Source organism: Poecilia reticulata, chromosome 23 (genome assembly GCF_904066995.2).
Source record: "Poecilia reticulata chromosome 23, P_reticulata-male-v2, whole genome shotgun sequence".
In the NCBI taxonomy this organism is placed as follows: Eukaryota; Metazoa; Chordata; class Actinopteri; order Cyprinodontiformes; family Poeciliidae; genus Poecilia; species Poecilia reticulata.
Genome location: NC_088852.1, coordinates 12,034,896 through 12,059,326, shown reverse-complemented (window position 1 = coordinate 12,059,326; position 24,431 = coordinate 12,034,896). Strand labels below are relative to the sequence as shown.

The 24,431-nt window shown below is 41.3% G+C and overlaps 1 protein-coding gene across 1 annotated transcript; it reads left to right on the top strand.

Annotated features, from left to right (window-relative positions):
* The first annotated feature begins 565 nt into the window (after positions 1-565).
* lrrn3b (leucine rich repeat neuronal 3b) lies at positions 566-24,413 on the top strand. The gene is made up of 2 exons (XM_008401057.3): positions 566-1,150; positions 20,690-24,413. Exon 2 carries the CDS (start codon positions 21,091-21,093, stop codon positions 23,218-23,220), a length of 2,130 nt encoding a protein of 709 aa, XP_008399279.2. The 5' UTR covers positions 566-1,150; positions 20,690-21,090; the 3' UTR covers positions 23,221-24,413.
* Positions 24,414-24,431: the final 18 nt, after the last annotated feature.

Here is a 24,431-nt window from a genome sequence, read left to right as displayed (position 1 = left end):
ACAGCTTCCAACATCTCCTCTGCCAAGTTTTATAACCTAAATGTCAGGTTATGAAACAAGTCCTGAAAATATGAAAATTTTATTTTTCGCTCTTTTTTTTTTTTTTCCTAAATAGGTCACTTAAAATCCTGCTGTTGGACCCCATAAAGTATTACATGAATGTATTATTTGCTAAATAATAAATGTTGCTATTGATCAAAAGTTACGCTAATAGGGCTAGCATTTCTAATCATTAGCAAAACTTTGGATCAATAGCAACATTCATTATTTAGCAAATAATAAAATCATCTAATACTTAAGCTACATAAAAAAACCCTGCATATCTGCAGGAGAAAAATGCTAATTATATTCTACTTCAAAAATTATACAGTTATATAAGCAAAATGTATGACTGTAACGTCACAAAATAATCATTTAAAAAAAAAAAAGTTTAATTCAAAACAACAACAGCATGAAACGTCTATTTGAATTCTCATCATCAAACCCCATTTCCAGAGGCTCCTGAAGTGACTCGGATGACTGACATTTTTTGCAGCGGGTTTTCACCTCCAAACGGGAGAAAGACAGACGAGAGAACGGGCTTTCTGGGGGACGATGACTGGCGGCTCCGCTCGGCCAATCAGAGCGGGGAAGCTGCTCGGAGCTAGCCCCGCTCCGCTAACGCCATTGGCCGCCTGCGCCAGAGAGTCGGGTGGAGGTTCTGTGCCCATATTAATGACTGCCGAGGAGACGGCGGCGCATCTATGTGGTCCGCCTGACACTTGATCGAGGGAAGAGATGCGCCGCTGATCGGCCGCTCTGAAGACGGAGAAGGGAAGGGCACAGGGAACACAGGAAGCTGTATCCGCACTTCTCCTTCATCCCCCTCTTCCTCCTCCTCCGCCCCCTGCTGCTGCTGCTGCTTTTGGAACATTTTTGCCTCATAGAAAGAAGCCCGTGTTATTTGCGTGCGTCCCCCCCCTCGCCACCTGCCCCCCTCCGTCGGATGAAAGCAGAGAACTGATTTCTCATCAGCGGCGTGAAAACGACCACACATTGGTTGCCTGCTCCTCGTTTTGTTGTTTTCTTTTCTTTTTTTCTTCTCCTCCTCACTCGATTGAGATGGGAATATAGACGGGCAGCGCTTTGAATGCGACGATGGTTGAACCGGGTAAGTTTTTTTTTTCTTCCTTCTTTCACTCTCTGTCCTTTCGTTTTGGCGCATTTTGTCAAGTTGATGCAGAACGCTTCAGTTCACAGGAGAAAGATTTTTTTGATTATTATTTAAAATCCAGACATGTAGTGATGAATAAGGGTGGAGGAGGTGGTGGTGGTGGTGGGCGCTTGCGGGGAAAGCGGTGCACAGTAATTAGGCGGATGACTGGCCCTCGAACCCATCGCTGTAGACGCGCTGTTTTGCGCAACTGTGCATGATGCAGATTCGGACTGCGCGGAGGCAAACAAGTCAAACCAACTAAAGACTTGTGTCGCCTACCAGACGCGTCTTAGGGGGGAAAAAAATAAATAAATAAAAATCAATAGAGCGGTGCCTAACACCCCACCACCATCACCACAACACACACACACACACACGCACACGCACACAATTCACTCGCTCTTTTTATTTTTGCTTTTCTGTTAAATACACCACTAAAAAAAACAAATAATGGTAAAAAACACTACTTAAGTAGATTTCGCATTCCCAGCACCTGCGTGCTGGACAGATTGCCTTCGCAGCCGCTCTCTGACATGTTGGATTCTCTGGCTTTTCACATAATTAACACGGCAGCTGAGAAGCACTCACCATCACCAACGAACCTGATCACCTGCTCATCATCCCTCCTACATCCATGCATCCAGGGATCTGGTTGGTAAACAGAGAGCGGGATGGCACCCACTAATTCTACCCCCCCCCCCCCCCTCCCTTCACCCACATACACCATCACACTGAGATCCTATTGAATCTTTCAGGGATACGGATTTAGAATAGAGGGCAATGAGTATGACATCCCCTCCCTCCACCCACCACCCCTCTTCCATTTGGGTTTTTGCTTCTCCTCAGTTGTGAATTCAATCGATTTTGGCCTGCATGATGCAAATGACTCACCCGAGGCGGCCGCTTTTATATGAAAACTACGCTTTGCTGGGATAACCTGGACTCGCCACGGATTGCACCCGCGTTCGTCAGGAAACCTGTAACCGTTTTGTTTTTTGTTTTTTAAGTTAACCTCTGAAGCAAATATTTACAAGGCGAACTCTCAAAAATATGAGATCAAAAACCTCAACATCCATTTACATTGCTGAATCACCCCCCCTGCACCCTTCACCCCTTTCTTTCTTCTACAGTGATAAACACTGATGGGTTTACTTCATTAATTTTGCCACATTTGCTCAAAACAAATCAATATTACATGTTCACAACAAGTCATACTCTTTAAGTGAGTGGGCTTGCGAATTGCCTATTGATCTGTGTGTGAAGGGAACAGAGCCGCGGTGGGAGAAAAGGTGTTCTGCCTGCAGTGCCTTGTCTGGGGGGGGAGGGAGGGGGCTCTACGAGCATGACAGGCAGCACAGTGTGGGTGTTCCATATTCATTTTTTTTTCTTTCTATAGGCAAGAGGGCAGCAGGTTCCCTACGAGAGTGTGTGTGTGTGTGTGTGTGTGTGTGTGTGGGCAGCTGAACGCCACAGTTGGTTGGAAGTGGAGTTTGAGGACTTTAACCTTCTGTAGTGCAAGTCAGTTGAATCTGTGTTTTTTTTCTTCTTCTTCTTTCATCCTTTTATTTCCCTGTTGCAGCTTCAAGGTGTATCTGTATACGTATATGTTGATATTTTTTAAAGTCAGTTTGAAAACTGTAAAAAAATTGTTCGACCAGAGTTTTCGCAGGCTAAAAGGGGTAATTATAGTATTGCTGTGCACTGCCACTCAGCTGGCTTAAAGAGAGCTTCCACAGTCTCACATTCCCCCCATTAACATGCCTGCGGTTTGAAGTTGTCGCCGCTGCGCACTGCTGGTCAGCTGGCTGATATTTTCCAGATATTTTCTTTCACCGGCGAGGAAGACAAATGTAGCTCCTGCTAAACGTTCCCCTTTGTCGAATACACTACAATTCCCCATTGTGGAAAGCAAAAGAGAAACATCCATCAGCTTTAATGAAGTTTTAAAACTGCCAGTTTGGTTGCCTATAAGGGTTATTTCTGTTCGGCAGCAGGCTGCAGGCTGGCCAACTCATCAGCCATGCTTGCGTTTGCTCTCTAAAACTGCAGGACAGTTAAAATACATGCGATTCGTCTGACAGATCAGAGCTCTGATCTGGAAATGTCACACCTGAGAATCGGTTTTGATGCAAACTGGACAAGCAGTAACAGACAACCACGCAATTTATATACGCAAATAAGAAATGGGAGTAAATGGGTTTGTCCTCTTCCTACTCCTTTTCAAGGTAAATACAATATTATTATAGAAACCATGAATTTGTTGACTTGTTCTTATTATATGTATATTACTGGATATGTTTCTGTATATGTGGGGGTATATACATTTTTTTTGTTCCTTTCTGTACCTAATAGGAGGTGTAATAAGCATTTTTTCCCTTTAATATAGCTCAAGATAAAGCAACAACAATACGATTTGCTTTTGTTTTGGTGGCAACTGCTGCTAGTAATAGAAGCCTCATATCTTTAGCTCAGTTTTATGTGCTCCATTAAGCAATGTGGCAATTCATCAGAAGTCCTGATATATAGTTTTAATCTGCAACCTTACTCCATTTTTAATAAGATGCACACCTGTGGGAGACTGTAGTGACTGGCTGCCAGCTGTTCTCGTTGAAATTGTGACTCCAGGGGGCGCTCTTGCTGCATTTCGTTCTGATAACTAAAAAAGAAAAAAAACAACTTTTGAGCACAAAGTGACTGGATAGTGTTTTATGTAACAAGCATGTTTATTTGAAAACTAATACAAAATTTAGCAAGTGTTTCATGTAGTCTATCAAAATCATAAGTAAAATGTAGTTTAGACAAAAAGTGATTATGTTTGTTTTATGTAGGCATTGGTGGTATGAGATTATTAGGGTATGATAATTTGGTCTAAAGCAAACATAAGAAAAAATAAACTGTTTTTAAATTTTTTTTTTTTCCATTTCTGTTTGTCTGGTCTGGTAATATTTCCAGCTTGAACAAATTGTAATTTTTTGGATCAACGCTCATAGCCATTTTCCAGCCAGCTGACCTGCAGTGCGCAGAAGCTGAAATATGTTATTCTCCGTAGATCCGGTGGAAAATGCCAGACTCTCCAACACTCATCTTGTCTTCTTACATCATTTGAGGAGAATGCCGGAATGTTTTATAAAGCCTTTTTGAAAAAAATAAACAAAAAAACGTCTTCCAACCCTTATTGCCTGTAACTCGCCCAGCCTGGTGCCGTCCGATTCAGACGACTCCCTTCTTTTCCCTCCTGCCCTCCCTCCTCCATAATGGCGGTAACGAGATGCCCGGGGATCTACCAGAGCTTCTGAGTGAACTGCGTAACGTATTCAGAAGACGTCTTCGGGGGGGATCAGCATGTTCAGCCGAGCGTGATCGCTCTGATAGCAACCTTTTCGCAGGCAAACGCAGCAGCTCGGCAAAATAAAGTAAACAGCAGAGTCACAGGACAGTAGGTGGAGGAACAAGGTTCAGATGGAGCGGATGGACGGGATACTTGGTCTAAATTATTATTAACCATCAGGAGGAGAGCTGGAACGCAAAAGAGCCGCAGATCAAAACATGCTTTGATGGCAACATCCATGACATTTTGCTGCTTTTATTCTGTATCAAAAGGTCAGAATAGGATGTGATGCTTCCTTTGTGTCCACTGACATTTACTTTGCTTTTTTTTTCAGTTTAGGAATTTAGCTTTGACTGTTTAAATGCATTGAGGAAAAACAAAAACCTAAATTAATGCCTTTATCTGCTGATTAATCAGGGTTTTTTTTTTTTAGTTGTTGCAGTTTTATAATCAGAACGTGGGCATAATAGAGGCATATGCTCGCACTGCAGCTTCAAAACAAAGCATAAGAAGGAGGACATCTAAAAAGTCCACTGCTGTGCTTCTCCATCTGTTCTGCATTCGCTTTTGACACATCCAGCACGTCGCCGCGCTAATGAATAGGTGCTGGATCAGCTGTCGGGTATCGATGAAGCTGCAGGGACCGACGCACGCGTTTCCGTCGAGATGGATGCGTCCGCGTAAGCGCAAACGCGTTGGAGTCGGGCTATAAATTCCCGTGGCTCAGCAAATCCCGAGTCGGACTCGGAAGCGGCCCCCTCCCCAGAGTTCTGTCTGTTTTAGCCGAGAAACAGTAACAGAAGGAGAAAGCCCATATCAGACACCATGAAATCATAATAAAGAGGTCCAAGCCCGCGATAAACGCATTTCAGTGGCATATAATGATTGATTCTGTCTGCCGCAGGAACTTATTCCCTGCAGGCTGGTGGCCCCCTTGACCAGCCATATTTTATTCATATAAATATAGATAGCTGTGCATCTTAGAGGCAAGCACACATGCCACATTCGCACCTGCAGATTCAATTTGGTTCTGACTTTGAGGGATATGCCACTGGCTCCCCTCACGCCTCCCCTCTTTCAACTCCTGGCTAGCAGCTATACATGAAACATTATGCAGATTTTTGTCAAGAGTAGGTCCGACTATGTTGGGGAAGAAATGAGTGTTGCAATGCTCACTACGCCTTTGACCTTATCAGCAGCCGCCTTAAGCTGGATACCTTGGCTTAATTTTAATGGATGCAGCACTAGGCGAATTAGACGGGATGGGGGCGGGTGGAGTGTGTGCATGTGTGTGTGTGTGCAGAGCTCGGTTACTGTGTGCAGCACTGAGCATACATTAGGAGAATGAGTGAATTATTTCCTCCCTTTTTTTGCATTTAGTGTTGGCATCTTTTTGTCTGTACAGTTGTACATCTGCCATGTCCTGTTAGCATCGAACCGCTGCAGCACGTTGCCACTTCTCCCTCGCTCAGCCGCACCCCCCCCACCAAGGGTGCGTCTTGTCCAGGGAGAGGGGCTGAAAAATCTGAGACGGGGTTCCTGTGGTTAATTTAGAACATCGATTTTTGCATTAACAGCCGACGTGCCGCTGATTCATGGTCGCACAAGCGCGGATGTAAAGGTTTCCATCAGCTCGCACATGGAATGCACGGGAACTTAGACACATGCTGCAAGTTTCATTATGCACAGACACACGGAAGGCTCGCTTTAATGGACTCTCGCTTACCTTTGAGAAAGTATAATAGTAAATCAATGAGGTGAAGGGCAGCGGGAGGGACGGTAAAGCCATCCACCCGATACCGGATTTACTGTGAATGTATAACGAGCCTGATAACACTACAGATTCTGGCCAGCTTCAGGCTATAAGGAGAATTTATTAAATAAAAAAGTGTATGATTGTAATGTATACACTTAGTAACATCAATCTGCAGGTCTTCCTCTCTCAGCCTCTGTGTTAAGCAGAAACTATAAAAAATACATCTGCAAAAACCAACAAAGAAATTCACCGTTATGTTGTATAACTACTTTAGGAAGGTATTTGCCCACTTACAGATTTATGCTGTTTTTACCTTTTGTCCCAAATTTATTAGTTTCAGATCAAGCGATAGATAATCAGAATAATTACAATAAAATCTGGTTTTGATCCAAATAAACATGGCCTTATTTGAAAAGGCATTTACTCCTTAAACCAGGAGTCTGCATCAAGTGTCATAAATCTTTAAACATAAAGATTTAGCAGTTATTTTTATTCATTTATCCCCCCTCCAAATATTTGCATTTAATTTCTGCAAATGAAAAGTACGTGTAATACTTTTGCTAATTTCTTTTTCTGGTCATTTGAAAAAAAAAAAAAAAAAAAAAAGGAAAGAAAAATCCACAAATATCAAAATCCCTTAGAATAAATGTGCCCATCCTCTTTTATTTATAGGTTCTGGGAAATAAAATGGGAGTGCTCTTAAAAAATAAAAATTTCTACATTGTAGATATTTATCACAAATTCCAAGTCGTCTTTTTTCAAAAGCTCATGCAACATTTGTGGCTCTAAATGAGATCTATTTAGCTTCACTGAAGACTTTCTTGTGCATGAAGGTTGCAGACCCACATCCTAAAGTTATTAACTGCTTGTGCCATAATGGCAGCAACAATACACACCAAATGCTTTTGCTGATTGGTAATTTTTAAATGTTTTCCACTGTGCAAAAAAAAAAAAAAAAAAACAATTAAAATTTGATGTGGTTCAAAAAGGAACACTATAATCAAATATCAAGAAATTAAATAAAAATGATTAAAGAAATCTAAATTTTAAAGTTGAGAAAAGTACAGAATTGAGTTCTGATTAATAAATGCAATTAATCAATTCAATGATAGCATTCTAAACAACGTAATTTACAGTGAAAAATTAGTTTGAAAAATCAGTACATTTGAACCATATTAGAAGTTCTTCATATTAAATACTTGCAATTTCTACATTTAGCAAAATGGATTTGGACTTTTTTCCCCATAACTGAACAGCTCCAGTCTGCAGCTCCATATTTCTTTGGAAGACACAGAAAACACAGTGGACATTAATCCAATGTAAAACAAAATAATTATTTGTTCAAACCTTAAATTGTCCACTTCAAAACAAAAATGATAGAATAATTGGATGAAACAAACAGGTCCAGCAAGCTAACCCTTGGTTATTTTCTACAGCTTGTTTCAGCCGAGAAACGACTATTTCAAAGTTCTGTTGGCAAATGTACTGTTTATATTTGCTTAAATATAAACAGTTGTGTTAATCAGGGTCAATTCTACAACTTGATTCAGAGAGAGTTCAAATGGTGTTTTGTTGTTTATGAGCGTTGTTAAGATGGAGCAGAACGTTAGGTGGACAGAACGGGGCCTCGTCTATCCATCTGAAGCTTTTGATTTACCAGTTTGATCTGTGCCCCAACCCTCAACTATGCTCATGAAGTATCAGTTATGACAAAAAGAACAGAATCCAGAACAAAAGGGCTGAAATTAGCTTAATTTGTCGGCTACCTGGACTCAGTCTAAGAAGAGTGCAGAGTTTGTGCAGATGAGAATTTCTCCTTTAAAACTTTCTTTAGACGTTTTCTTAGCACATCCCGCTTTAAGGTGACCGCAGCGCAGACCCAAAACTCACTGGAGGGACTTTCCATCCCTTCTGGCCTGAGAATGCCTTGGGATCTGTCAAAACCATGGAAATAACTCCAGCGTGGGGATTGGTAGAAGTTCTCGCAAAAGAACGGATTCAGCCATGCAGTGGTAACAAGCATTGTCGAGGGAATTAGGCCGACAGGAGTGTGCAGATCACAAGACAGAAACCTGGATACGCAAGTACAAATGCAACGCCTGCATTCTCCATAGCTCATTGCCTGTGCGGGTCGTGATGCTAATGGCTAATAATGCTAACGTCGAGAGAAATGTTTTTAACCATCAGGGTTTAAATAGCAGAGACAAATGTGAGAAAGCTTAGGGGGGGAGGGGGAGAGGGGGAAGAAAAGGGCTGAGATCTAAAAGAAGGCATTACCATAAGAAAAGTCGAACGAGGGAGCAAAAAGGCAGAACAAAAGTCTGAAAACGAGGTGGGGGTGACTTGAAGAAAACCTTCCAAGGCTTATTACCAGTGGATCAAAATTCCCAGTGAAGCATCCCCACAATACATCGGTTGGTCTCCTGAAAGGAAGAGGCAATTCTGTTGTGCCCCAGTTTCCACTTGCGTCTGACCTTTACGTCTTCCACCCAGTTTTACCACAGCGATTCTAATGCCTCGGCAGATGTGGTACTGTCTTGTTACCACTTAAACAGTGCAGGCCTCATAATCAGCTCCCCCGAGGGCAGGCCCCGAGGGCAGGTGTGCCGTTCCTCTCAAAATTCCCTCATCTGTGCCCGTCGTATCCCAAAGATCCGATGCATTGTACCATAAAAGATTTTACTTTCACACGAGCGACAGGTCAACTCGCGACCATGTGCCGCATTGATGAGTAGCCAACCTGCAACAGAGTAATCACCTCCATGTCGCCGCTTCAGTACACCTCATCCAAGCGCCGTGAAGCGAGGGAGAGGATTTATAACTCATTTCAATAAAGAGCACAAAACAAACAGTTCGGCCCGGCTGTTGGCCGCCCAGACGACTCGAGTCGGGCTTTCCTGAGTTAGCACTGCAGAGTCACCAGGACCGTCGCTTCCTGCTCCCCTTAGTGAGCACGCTCATTAATTTAAAGTGGTCATATCTCACTGGTCTCTAATCAAACTGTATTTGTGCCATTACTGTCCGCCGCAACCCCAGTGTTAGCATAATGGAGGTGGCCTGGTGGGGATGCGAGCGAAGCGTTGCCAAGATGTGAATGGAAAAGCCTTTCACCTTGACAGCAGGGGTGAGCCTCTTAAAGGAAGCGCTGGCCAACTGAGTGCGGCGCCTTCTCCAGATGGAAGCAAATTAACTGCAGGCTAAGAAATTATATGGTGAAAGTTATTAGAGGAGTAACTTTGGAAAACAAATAGAAAAACAAGCGTCAGGCCACAAAACGTCACCTTGATGAGGGAAGAGCCCAGAGGTTTGACCTCTGACATATTATTTTAACTTGATCGTTAAAAATATAATGATGAAACGATGGGCCTGTGGACAGTTACATATTTCAATATGTTGTAGTTTACAAGTAGTGATTTGGGCTAAATTTAAGGTTTTATTACATTACTGCAATAATGTTTGCATTTCTTTGAAAATAAATGACAGAGTAATGTTTTTCACTTATTTCTATTTATTTCCAAGATTATGGCTTACAGCACATTGAAACCCAAAATTTGCTTTACTAAAAACTACACCTATGCACAATATACACACTCAACTTGGAGTTTATTTTTTGGAACAGTGCAGCAAGGTACAGAAATGAACAACCTGTCATAATAGCAGTGGAAGTTTGATAGTTGTTTCGTGATTTGTCTGTGCGGTGGCGGCTCAGGAAGCTCCGACTCCAGCCACAGTCCACACTGTGTCGCAATACCCCAAATTCTTGAATGGATCAGCTTAAGAAAGTTGCTGTTATCTTAGTTGCTTTTGCAATTTTCCACCACAGTTTTTCCTTCCATTCAACTTTCCATTAATATGCCTGAATCCAGTACTCTTAAACTTCTATAACAGTAATTTATTATTTTATTTTCCTTGCGCTGGGTGTGTAATGCTAAGATTCATATTCTCATCTTGAGGAAAAACGGTATTTTAATTTTACATTTGCTTCAAACCATAATCATCAATATTAACAGAAATAGAATGAAATTAGAGGATATCACTTTGTGTGCAATGAATCTGAGTTTCAGGGGGATCTGCTAAGCCACGCTAGCTGTCTTAGCTTATTGGTAAAGGTTGCTTTCTAAAGGTGCTACCTTAAAAATGGTGATTTTACCAGAAGCATGTCCTAGTCCAACTGGGTAAATATTATTTTTGGTCCCATTTTTTATTTCATTTTGCACTTTATATAGACATAAAAGACATAAAAATAGAAATATAATTCACCCTGCCATCCACATTATCATGTATACATTAGTAAATTTACTTGGGAATCTTCCCCCGACTCCCCCCAACATTGCAGCTTTCCTAAAGCCTTCATTCAGCCATGGTACAAAGCTCACTGACAACTTACGACGTTGCTTTGTGCTCCATTCAACCTGATGCCTTCAACATCCTTTAAACCATAAAAACGGTGAGACACTAAATTTTAGTGGTTCTAAACCTGTGGCGTATTACGGAACCAGCTCATGCCTACTTGTAACGCTGATGCAATGACCCTGTCATTACAAAGACTTAAACCCTTTGAGGGAAATTAGCTGGAGAATTGATCTGACAGGTGCATTTTGCTTCACTTATTTCTTGCTCCTGGCAAAAAATATATCACAGCACAGCTGCTGCAGAGAAGGGTTTCATGCTTTGCTGATTTGGAGAGTATTGATTACGATAAAAATATATAAATCATCCTGTCCGTGAAGAATTTGTGATCCATTTATAAACCCAACAATGGTTCTGAGCGGCAACGGACAGAATTCACAATCGGTTTCACGTTTGTCAGTCATTTCATTTGGTTATACATCGGAAAAAGGTATATGTTAAACATAATTCTTCTTTATTTTAATGCTTGTTCTTCAAATGGTGCACAAGTCAAACAAGAACTGAAAAAGAAAGCTTCTGTAGGCCATCAGTCCTGCATCTACCAGGTGAATTCAGCAATCAGCCAAAGCATTATAGCCTGACAGCTCAAGTGAATAGCATTGATCATCTTGTTACAGTGCACTGTTCTGCTGGGAAACCCTGTCTCTTTGACACATACCAGCCACTAAAAGATACAAACCCAGAAAAACTTCTCAGTGCCCGTCCCCCCGTGAGGCAGCGACATTCCCTGAAAGCTTTGACGATCGCTTCAGCAACGGCACAAACTGCTTACCGACACGACGAGGCAGCCCAAGGCAGCGCCCTGGCTTCAAGACTCCCCCGATCCCAATTTGATTGAGCGGTCACAGAACGTGGTCCCAGCACGCAGCGCTCAGCTCAATTTCCCAGTTCCGGACACGGCGAGACACCACCGGAGGCGCCTCCCTTACGCCCGGATGGGCAAGAGCTGTTTGCGCGGCGTGAGGGCCTCCGCTCAATATTACACTGGCTTTGTAGTTCTAGCAGATAGCTGCATGTTGGAGCATTTGGCTCGTGAATATTTAGAATTTTGTTGGATAGTGTGTAGGCGTAGTCGTTGTGTCTCGAGACAGAATTCATTCTACTTGAACTTTACCACATTTGACTATTACATTTTGTTGTTGGACAATACAGCTGAACACATATAGCATTTCATATTAGTTGATATTGACAATTATTGATTAGTTGTTCGTTTTATCCACAGTATTCCTTCCACACCGCTGTTTTTTGATTTTTAAGCATTCATGATGCATGGTGTCAGAACCTGAAACTGCTGCTGCACAAGTTCCTCAACAGGTTGTTGCTAGGTAACCAAAGAGTGAGTGAGTCGGTTGATGCCGCCAGCCTTGCTTACCTGCCCGTGAGAAGTTGAGTGGCTAAAATTTTCCCTCTGCCTACACCCCCCAGAATGCTGTGCAGGTCTGGATTGGAGTTCAGTGAAATTATTCTCTCAGACATATCTATTGACATTGATTTATTCTTCATCTCTAGGTTGCACTAGATTTTATTTAGATTGACGAGGGCCAAGCTTTTTAGAGTTAAACACCTTTTTTTGTTCACAACTGTCTTTCCACTCGTGTGCTCCTTGCATTGCTCACATAAAAACCCAATTAAGTACTTTTATATTGTTTTTTGTACTGTAAAGGTCATTGTGTATGAATACAGTAGCGAGGCACTGCCTGATAGATTTTAACACTTGTCCAATGCAAATCTATTTTGTCTATGTTGGATTTAAAGGCATCTATGAGTAGGAGGCAGAGTCAAATGCCAGTGATTGAATCTACTAGTGTTCAGCAGACCCAGCAGTAATTCACACAGTTAAGGTTTCCTCAGAACAAACCAGATGCAAGGAGCTTGTTTCCTGTAATGTTCACAGGACGGATTAATTCTGGCCAAAGTGAAAAAGCCCATGGGCTAGACCTGTCAGCCTCCTACTGTAATGGAGTTGCTTTAGAGTTCGTGGTTAGAATGATTGCCCCCCCCACTTTCCTCCCTCTGACACCTGGGAACTCGCGTTAGCTCCATGAGTGAACACCTTAGCCTGACCTATAAAAGGGCTCCCTAAACAAACGCTGCAGTTCAGCTTTAATGTGTTGGTGCAGGTGGAGATTAGGTTAGCGGAGACCCCGTCTCCAACGGGTTGCGTTACGTTTCCAGGTGCTGATTATGTATCTGTGGACCTCAGAAGATTACCTGGAGGTTTTCTACGTACAAATGCCCAAGCATCCATCTTAGGATTCGATTTTCCCCCGGCCATATTAACTACATTTCTCCCTGTCAAACAGCTGCAGAGCCACTTATTGCCAAACACAGCGCAACATTTTTCCTCTTCCACCAGGAGATCCTCGTTTTATCCGTTTCTTTGACTCATTTTTGAAACGTTGTATTGCTTTTTTTCTTTCTACGTAACAACAGCTCCCCCTAAAATGCCACCGGGGGTTATTGTACAGCTGCTTAAACTAAGACGAGTTCCTCCTCTACAAGTCCTTTTGTCCTCCAGATCTTTCCACTCCCCCTCCCATCTGACTTTGCCTCAATTACCGCCAACCGAGCAGCGGATTGTGGGAATTAGCTGTATAAGGCAGTGTTGCATAGAGCGGGGTGGGCTGTGACTGGACCTTCACTAATAGGTTTGTACAAGTCCACAGTCTCAGCAGTCACAGTGCAGGGCCTCTGGAACACAGACTGCCTCCTTGCCTGGCTCTGCATAATGTCGTCGCCAAACACCAAATTATGCGCTCAGACGCCTGGAGACGATTTGGATACTTCACTTGAACTGATTAAAGTGCACTTGAGTATGTGAACTTGTAGTTTATTGATATTCTAAATAGGGGTTGTAAAATCTGGGATCTGTGGTTGAAAACTTTCAGGTTTTAGTTGGATGGGAGTGGCTCAGAATAGAATAGAACAGAAATATCCCTTACCATCCCACAATGGGGGAATTTCTGTGTAACAGTAACAAAGTGACAAGTAATCACTTTTTATTTACATTACCTTAGCGTGATATATGTACATCTAAACATTTCTATAGCAGAGGCATTAATGTAAAGTCAAAGGCAGTGACTCTCTCTGAACCAAAATTTTGCTCCAGAGAAACTACAATTAAACCTCAAGTTAGTCATACACCTAGCAGATGTAGCTTTACATTTTTATGTAATCTTAAAAATTCTAATCTTTAAAGCACAAATTGAGTGGTAAAATGTATGTTATGGATATGTTTGCACTAATCAGGAAAAATTTAAGTTACAGACGAAAATGAGTAACAGCAGTTTCACCATAAGAAAACACTGATTATATTGATTACATGCAACTACTAATGAGAAACTGGATTATATTGTGTTTTTAAAGGGATTCGTCAGAGCCATTTTTAAAATAGGGAAACGTTATGAACTACAACGTCAAATAATTAATTGAATTCATCCTAGTTGTTAAACATTAAAACGTCGACTGCCTCATGTGGCGCATTGTCCTCTGGGTGTCCTAATCCAATCATGGATTTCCAGCACTCTACACAAAGCAGACGACAACCCAGGCCAAACCAAATGCTTCCTCTTTCCTAATCTCCTGCCATGTCTGAAAACCGCTACTGGCCGCCACATCATCTGCTCGTCCGTCCCTCCAGCCAGGCCAGAATCTGATGGTGTAATGTGACCCGCGGACCTCGGGAACAATTGATCCCCCCGCCCCAATTAACATCCATGGCTAAGCAAACAATAGCGCACCCTGCTAGAGCTACCTGTGGTGAACGCAGATTGTTTCCAAAGCAATAACAATTAAGCCCGCCACATTACGCTGCCGGCGATTGTTATTAGCGAGAAGAACAGCCAAAGCGAGCACAGGTGAGACCCGAACACTGTCGGCTGAATTACAGCATCTGTGCCGCGCTTTTAGGGTGCAGCTCAACTGCATAACCTACACCGAATAGCGAGTGCTGAGGGAGAGAGGCTAAGCTCTGTTTATCAGAATGCTCAGGGTGTAGAAGCTTATTAAAGTGCCAGGTGCTCTTGAAATATTATACCACCACCCCCATTGACCGCTCCCCTCCGCCCTCCTTCGGATTTCACTGGCTCTATGTCCTCCTCTGCCCATCCACACCAGAATCCAGCCGATGCTGGAATAGAGCTCCAGGAATAAAGCGTTGGCTCGGACGTGGTAGAGGGGAGACATTTCTGCTGCCATCATATTTACCCGATCCTTACAACACACACGCGCACACGCACATATACACATACACATACACAGTTCCTCTGTGGCCACTGAGGTGGAAACAGAACTGTTGATGAAATGAAATCGTTTCAGCTTCCTTCATTCCTCCCATTTCATCCCGTCTCTTTTTGACCGCTCCTTGTAACGCGGCGGCCCGATCTTTTAGGCCCAAAATATCACAAGCGCCATCAAAACCATCCGCTCAGACTCACAGATGATAAATTGCATGCTGCACTTCAACCGTGGCGTGCGAGAGACGCCCGATTAGAAGGAAACAATGAAGGCCTAACGTGCATCAAGAGGACGCACTGTAGTTGTAGCTCTAGTTACTTCCTGAAACGATATCCTGTTCGATGAGCACTTTTAAGCTCAATTAACAGAACGTCATAATGTTCATCATCTTTAAGACACTTGTGAGATGCGTTTAATTTTAACAGCATCCACTGGCAAAGGTTTCATGCCAAAAATCATTTACTGATAATCAGAGAATACAATCATAAAATCGCAACACAGCAGCATAGTAGTGGGTAGGTAATAGGGGTGTAATGGTAGGCATAAATCACAATTAGACACATTCCTCATTTCATGGTCATAGTTTACTACATTAGCAAAAACAAGCAAATGCAAAGCATCTTCTCATTGGCTTCAAAAATAAAAGGCGTTAACTAAGAGGGCAATTTCTTTTTGAGAACTAACCGTTCCCTTGAGAGTTTGTTCCATCCTGCCTAAAACAACAAGGCAATCAACCATTATCAACTCTTACAAGGTGAGATAAAAAAATAAAAAAAACATCTTTGTTTGGATAAATTCCAAACTCTTAAAAAATATGTCTGTTTGGTTTTTATTTGGCATTTCTGTGGTCAAAATCTCATTTAAACTTCTTGTGGTTTTATAAATGAAATCCAAGTTTTATAAAACTCAACTCAGGAAAGAATTAATTCGTTCAGGTTTTATCAGACAAAGCATTTAGAATTCTAAAATTTGCAGTAATCCCATAGCTCAAAATCTCCAAGAAAGACTTTCTTTATTCTTTTGTAAATCGTAGTAGTCGAATAATGTATTTTTAAAATTTAACATTGATTTTAGTGCACTTTAAATGGCTAAGTCACAAACAATTATTTGGAAAGTGCAGATTCATCACGAGAATTTTTTTTGCCCTGGTGTTTCAAAATAAATGTGCAGGATTACAAAAAAGGGTCATTCTTGCATTGGTTTGGTGTGGCGGGCTTTGGAGAAGATCTTAATCCATTTTAATAATTTTTTGGTGTACTGGGACCAGTAAATGAAAGGTTAATAACCCTAATACGAAAAGCTCTTTGTCATGTATAGTGACTACTGTTGCATTCATAGTAGTCAACATGTTAAAACTGTAAATGCCAGGTTAGCTGGAATAAATGAGTAGCCCTGGCAGCGTGGTATGTATTTTAAGATAGGAACACTAATTCTAATACTACGACTAATATTAAAACAAGTAAGACATTGCAAGAAACAAACATGGTGAAAAAGTTGAGAAATATTTTCTTTTACATGTCAGATGAACATAAACTCGGACCATACAGCTCGGTTTTATTGCATGTGGTATAAAAGGTCCAATGATTGGTATGCTGTTAAAACCACTCAACTGTTTTCATACAAACTCCTGCGTAGCAAATCTACCATCCACTCACAAACAATCTTCCAGTAGAGACAGCTTGAAAGGAAAAAAAGTAAATACTCAGTTTTCTTCTCATTAAATGTAAACATTTTCAAAAACATTTGGTGAATAAATGCCTATGTGTAAATAGAAAAATACCAATTTCTATAGAAGTTACGCCATTACAGTAACGCTCATGTTTTTTTTTCCCGTAAAACTAACATGCAAATTATGCACAGTTTGATTTTGTAAAAAAAAAAAAAAGTACCTTATTTTAGAATGGCTTCATTTCTTGAACTAATTAGTTACAATTATTATAGATGCAAGAAAATTTGACCTTGTTCACCACTTTGTGGAAAATATTTCAGAAACTTTTGCCAAAGTCTTGGACAGTATTGGTTTCAAAGAAAATGTTTAAAAGAAAAAGTCGTTGATGAACTAGGAATATTTTTAGTCTTTTGGCAGTTTTTGATGCATCTTGAGCAAATTTTAATAATCCAGTTTATATAATATTTTTAATGTACCAATCTCATTAACTTATTTGCAACAAAAAAAGTCCTTTGTACCAAAAAATAAAAATTAAACAAAACTGGTTTAAACTGTGTCATTTAAAATCCTTTTGTTTAAAAATTCTCCCTAGTTTTCTGCTTTTGTCACGACAGAACTGATTTTCAATGCATGAATTTAGAGGACAAAGCTTGTTCCAAGGTGTTGTGTTGGATTTCCCACATGTCACTGACCTGCAACATGAAGGCCTGGCGTCTTGCATTTTTCTTTACATGTGTCCCACACAGCTGATTGAAAGGGCTTAATTGTCTCCTTGGAAGGTCATGTGTTTCTGCAGAGGCCTGCTAATGAACCATTCATTTGATTCAGGTGTGTCAAACATGAGAAGTGATGCTGCTTTCTATTGCTCTTAATGAAGGCTAAGCTTTGACTAAGAAATACAAATTTTCCCGCAGCCCCAATAATAGAATTTCTTTTGGATTTAGCATTGAATTTTACACCTAGGGACAGACTCGTGTGTTTTGTCTAATCATTGTTTTAATACCAGGAGTTAATCACAGCCTAAAAACGGTACTTTTTTCTTATACTTCAATGCCAAACGTCAATGTATGTAGATTGTAGAAAGGTACTTAAGAGATTTCTAGCACTTTTGGGTTCTCTACTTGAACACATTTTAATTTAAAATTACAAACTTTCTCAGCCTACATGTTTTTTGGGGATGTTTTGTATACATTCTGAACATCTGAATATTTTACTCTCAAACTACTTTTTCAGTAATTGGGTCCATCTGCAACCTCAAACTGGCTCGATATTGTGATGTAGGACCATATTACAAGTGTACCAGTATTTGTACTAAAATACATCCACTCAATTAAAGAGCTATTACTTCTGGACTTGTAAGCAGGAACTGGTGTATTCACACGTACTGTACATTCATTAGTTTAGTTTTTGGATATCGGTGACATTATTTCACTTATATATATATATACACATATACAGGTCCTTCTCAAAAAATGTGCATATTGTGATAAAGATCATTATTTTCCATAATGTAATGATAAAAATGTAACTGTCATATATTTTAGATTCATTGCACACCAACTGAAATATTTCAGGTCTTTTATTGTTTTAATACTGATGATTTTGACATACAGCTCATGAAAACCCAAAATCCCTCTCTCAAAAAATCATATCATGAAAAGGTTCTCTGAACGAGTAATGAACCTAATCATCTGAATCAACAAAGTAACTCTAAACACCTGCAAAAGATTCCTGAGGTTTTTAAAAACTCCCAGTCTGGTTCATAACTCAAAACCGCAATAATGGGTAAGACTGCCGACCTGGCTGCTGTCCAGAAGGCCATCATTGACGCCCTCAAGCAAGAGGGTAAGACACAGAAAGAAATTTTTGTACGAATAGGCTGTTCCCTGAGTGCTGTATCAAGGCACCTCAGTGGGAAGTCTGTGGGAAGGAAAAAGTGTGGCAGAAAACGCTGCACAACGAGAAGAGGTGACCGGACCCTGAGGAAGATTGTGGAGAAGGGCTGATTGCAGACCTTGGGGGACCTGTGGAAGCAGTGGACTGAGTCTGGAGTAGAAACATCCAGAGCCACCGTGCTCAGGCGTGTGCAGGAAATGGGCTACAGGTGCTGCATTCCCCAGGTCAAGACACTTTTGAACCAGAAACCGTGGCAGAAGTGCCTGACCTGGGCTACAGAGAAGCAGCACTAGACTGTCGCTCTATGGTCCAAAGTACTTTTTTCGGATGAAAGCAAATTTTGCATGTCATTCGGAAATCAAGGTGCCAGAGTGTGGGGAGAAGGAAATGCCAGAAGTCCAGTGTCAAGTACCCACAGTCAGTGATGGTCTGGGGAGCCATGTCAGCTGCTGGTGTTGGTCCACTGTGTTTTATCAAGGGCAGGGTCAATGCAGCAGCTATCAGGAGGTTTTGGAGCACTTCATGCTTCCATCTGCTGAAAAACTTTATGGAGATGAAGATTTCATTTTTCAGCACAACCTGGCACCTGCTCACAGTGCGAAAACCACTGGCATTACTGACCATAGTATTACTGTGCTCAATTGGCCTGCCAACTCTCCTGACCTGAAGCCCATAGAGAATCTGTGGGATATTGTGAAGAGAAAGTTGAGAGACGCAAGACCCAAAACTCTGGATGAGCTTAAGGCTATCGAAGCATTCTGGGCCTCCATAACACCTCAGCAGAGCCACAGGCTGATTACCTCCATGCCACGCCGCATTGAAGGCTGCAAAAGGATTCCTGACTAAGTATTGAGTGCATAACTGAACATAATTATTTGAAGGTTGACTTTTTTGGTATTAAAACACATTTCTTTTATTGGTCAGAAGAAATATGCTAATTTTTTGAGACAGGGATTTTGGGTTTTTATGAGCTGTATGCCAAAATCATCAGTATTAAAACAATAAAAGACCTGAAATATTTCAGTTGGTGTGCAATAAATCTAAAATATATGACAGCTTAATTTTTATCATTACATTATGGAAAATAATGAACTTTATCACAATATGCAAATATTTTGAGAAGGACCTGTATATATATATATATATATATATATATATATATATATATATATATATATATATATATATAAACAGTCAGATCTGTTTTAAGCAGATATATAAAGGATATTAAGCAATATAATAAAGGAAGAACAATGATTATTCTTCATCCCAGTTATATTATATGCCATAAATTAAATGAACAGAAGTCTCCAAAAAGTTTGGACAATGATATTCACAGGAAGCGAATGCAGCTGAGAGGCAGTTCCTACTCTCATTGCTCTGTGGATGTATGATGAGAAGAATAATTCTTTTACTTGTCGTTCAGTTACTATTTCTCATAAAATACACTACTAAAGTCAGTAGAACATAGATTACAGTCTTTTGGTAGTCCAGTAAAAGTTGAACAGTACAACCATACCATATTTGGCAGGATATATCATCTCGTATCTTTTGGTTTTCAATATTCATGGTTTCATTTTGCATGTAAATTGTGACTCCATCTTTATTGCTTGCTATTCTTCAATAACATTTGCCCACCAAAGCACTGTGTGACTTTCGCATATATTTAGAGAACAGCATGAGCATTTTAATTTTTAAGCCTGCTATTTTTGTGTCCTCTATCAAACAGGTGCAAACTGCATCTGGGTCAAAAGCTTTGTTTGCCTTTACCACCGACCCATCTCATCATGTTGTTTGTGACTGGATACCCATTTACTTGTTGCTATAGCGACTGGCATATTCCAGTGCAGCTTCCCTTAAAGGCCTGGTGGTTAAGCCCTCGGATGTTTGCCATTTAAGAATCTTAATGAGCTTTCTCTTTAACTAATATTAGGCTCGCAAACCCCCCCGAACGTCAAGACTGAGTGCCATATCGTAAGGGCACATGCGGTACATCTCAGAAATGAAGTCTAGAAGGTCAAGCAGATATGAATCCATTGTTCTAAGTCTTGAAGGGAGCACATATAAATGTCAACATGCATCAGTGTGCCTATAACAAATGTCAATATGCCCAAATCCCTCTCTCATGACATTCCTTGACCACCTCCATTGTTGTGTAATACTAAAAGCTCTTCTCTCTGTCTTGTTTGTTTTCTGCAGGTAGGAATGGACTGGGCTGTGGAATCTCAAAGCTACTGAAGACAATCAAAGAGGGCATTTATCTTTAAGTAATACTAACATATAGAGTACAGATCTATACTTTTTTTTTCCTTTTTATCCCCATCTCCTACTTTTTTTGTTAGTATTGCAAGTTTGGCTCCAAACCCTTAAACTGGAAGCTATATTGAATTATTGGCCATTACATTCAAGGACACCTATACAGCAGGAAATAACCCCCCGCCCCCCCAAGGGAACCCAGTGGTGGTGTTGGGTTTGGTGAGGGGGGTGAGTCAGTCGCCTCTGCAACAGCAGCAGCAAATGAGTTGTTGTTCGTGAAGGCAACAACTGAGAACCCTTTATCTGAGAAGACCAACTTCTGTTGGGGGAGAATAAGGTTCAACATGAAGGACATGTCATTTGTTGATTGCCTCTTTATTGGGTTGGCTATGGCGTCTCTTGCCGTAGCCACTGAGGTGGGACCCGATTGCCCGAAGCTTTGTGTGTGTGAAATTAGACCCTGGTTTTCTCCTACTTCAGTGTACATGGAGGTGCAGACGGTGGACTGTAATGATGTGGGACTCTTTAGTCTGCCAGAAACATTACCAGTGGGCACACAAGTTCTATTACTGCAAACAAACAATGTTGCCAAGATTGTCAAACCTTTGGATTACTTGGTCAATATCACAGAGATAGACCTATCACAAAACAACTTATCTTCCATCAGTGACATCCATTTGGGAAATCTTTCTCAGCTGGCATCCCTTCATCTGGAGGAGAACTGGATAGAGGAGTTACCTGAGCGATGCCTGTCCGACTTGGTTAACCTGCAGGAGCTCTACCTGAATCACAATCTCATCTCTTCTATTTCCACAATGGCTTTTCAGGGTCTAAGTAACCTGGTGCGTCTTCATCTCAACTCTAACAAGCTGAAGGTTATCAAGAGAGAATGGTTCGAACCCATGCCGAATCTGGAGATCTTAATGATTGGCGAGAACCCGGTTCTCTCCATTTATGACCTGAACTTCAAACCTCTGGAAAACCTCCGCAGTCTTGTTCTTACCAGAATGAACTTGTCTCAGCTACCAGACAATGCACTCACAGGCCTTGATAACTTGGAGAGCATTTCATTCTATGATAATATTTTTCCAGAAGTCCCCCATTCAGCCCTGAAAAATGTTAGAAATCTAAAATTTTTGGATCTAAATAAAAACCCAATATCCCGGATACAAAGAGGAGACTTTGTCGATATGCTGCATCTGAAAGAACTGGGGATTAACAGCATGCCAGAGCTAATTTCCATAGACAGCTTTGCTCTTAATAACCTCCCTGAGTTAACCAAAATAGAAGCCACCAACAATCCTAAACTCTCCTACATCCACCCCAATGCTTTCTACAAACTACCACGACTGGAGACCCTCATGCTAAACGGCAATGCTCTCAGCGCCCTCCACAGGATAACCATTGAGTCTCTCCCGAATCTCAGAGAAGTCAGCATGCACAGCAACCCTATCCGCTGTGACTGTGTAGTTCGCTGGATGAACATGAACAAAACTACCATTCGCTTCATGGAGCCCGATTCATTGTACTGCGTAGAACCTCCAGAGTACGAGGGCCAACATGTTCGACAGGTGCACTTCAGGGAGATGATGGAAATCTGCCTCCCGCTAATATCCCCTGAAAGTATGCCGGGACACATAAAGGCACGCAAAGGGAGCTCTGTGTCACTCCACTGCCGGGCGTTTGCTGAACCGGAGCCAGATATTTACTGGATTACCCCGTCTGGTACCAGGATCCTGCCGAATTCCATGTCTAACAAATTCTATATGCATCCAGAAGGAACATTCGACATCTACGATGTATCTGAAAATGAAGCAGGTGTTTACACCTGTGTCGCGCACAATCTGGTTGGAGCTGACCTCAAATCTGTTTCGGTAGAGGTGAATGGATATTTTCCTCAACTTGCAAGTGGATCCCTGAATGTTGTGATTAAATCAGTGGGGACAAACTTCATCCTCGTTTCCTGGAAAGGTCATCCTGGCTCTTTGGCCCCCAGTATTAAATGGTACACGCTATCTGATCTGAATCATCCCACAACAGCGTTTAGCACCAGGGTTCCTTCGGACATCCAGCTTTACAACCTCTCTCATCTCCACCCTGCCACCCAGTACAAAGTTTGTGTGGATATCCGCAGCATCCACTACGACCATGACACCAAATGCATCAATGTCACCACTAAGGGATTAGAGCTGGCAGCCAAGGACACAGCAAAATGGGATGCGGCACTAATCACTGTCTTTGGAGTGCTCTTGGCAGTGGTTTCATTGGCATGTCTGTTTTTTTATGCGTCTCTGAGGAACCGCTACTTTTATGGGAATATAAGGAGATACGACTCCAAGGCATTGCTTACACCAGTGGAAGCTACTGGGCTGCACTCTTCTTTCTTTACAAAGCTTTGGGATTCGGGTAAGGGTGTGCCGAGCGGAGTGGAAGTTAAAGCCACAGTCATAAATGTATCTGATAATGCCTTTTAAAAAGTCCAGCTGTGGATGGCGTCTCATACCAACTACAGATAATGGACAATGCCATAAGCAGGGGTAGACGAACTTATGCTTTCAAAAGCATACCTGTGGCTAAAAACCCCAGCTCAAACACACTGGCAAAATTTATAATTATAAATGGGATGAAACACTTAACTGGACTACATGGCATCCCGCCCAACGCGGTGGCTTTGCGAACCTTACATGGAACCAAGCTGTCATCAATGGGAAAGGGTCTCTACTGCAAAAACACCAACTCGAGTTCAAATTCACCCAGAAACGCAGGCAGAGAAAAGGAAGCCGAGATGAAGACGGTGGCCAACTCTCTTGTAATTGACTGTTAAATGTGTTCAGAGTCGTGGAACTGTCCGTGTGGTCCCAAGCAATACCGTCTGTGCTTTGTCAAACATCCATAGACGAGTTAGAGAAACAGTAATAACACCTGTCTATTATGGGAAAGGAGATTTAGTAGAGTAGACGAATACCAGTGACTATGGTGTAAGCCTTTTGATGAACTATACCCCATTTTTCTATTTAAAAGATGGATTCTTTTTTTTTTCTTGAAAATATTGTTATATATTCTATTATGTTGATGTAATGACAAATCCTCTGTATGTGAAAAGTTTAAATGGGTTTTAAATTAAGGAGAGGAGCAAACTACTTTTGATTACAGCTTCACATTAAGCTTAATGAAATTCAGCTATGAAATGAGTGTCTAGAGAGAAGATTTGCCAAATGGCTGTTTATGCTTTGTAGTTCTCATTACGACGATGACTGGAAGACAATGCGGATACATTCAACTAAAACTAATATGAGAGGTTGATTAAAACTGAAGTGAGTGATGCGTTGTCTCCTGAAGGAGTGGTTTGCTAAATCCTGGTAAGTGCCTACAACAAGAACTACATGAAGAAAGGAGGAAAAGGAACTGAGGAAATATGTCAACCACAGCAAAACATGATCATGCCATCATTGCAGAATCAGAAACTATACTCCCAGTACGTTTAGTGGAAATACTTTCTCAGTATTTTTAGCATACATATTTTAAGGAAGCATTTTGTTATTGCTTTGGGTGTAAAGTCAAAAAGCCATTTTTATATTAACTGTATTATATGTGATCAATGGGCACAACAAACTAATCGAGAAAAGCGCTAAGAAAAAATAATAAATGTCATTGTTTCTTTTACAAACAGTTGTCTTTGTCTTTT

What these genes read in the sequence shown, in the direction of transcription:
- lrrn3b (XM_008401057.3), top strand. Translation starts at nt 21,091, where the DNA reads ATGAAGGACATGTCATTTGTTGATTGCCTCTTTATTGGGTTGGCTATG.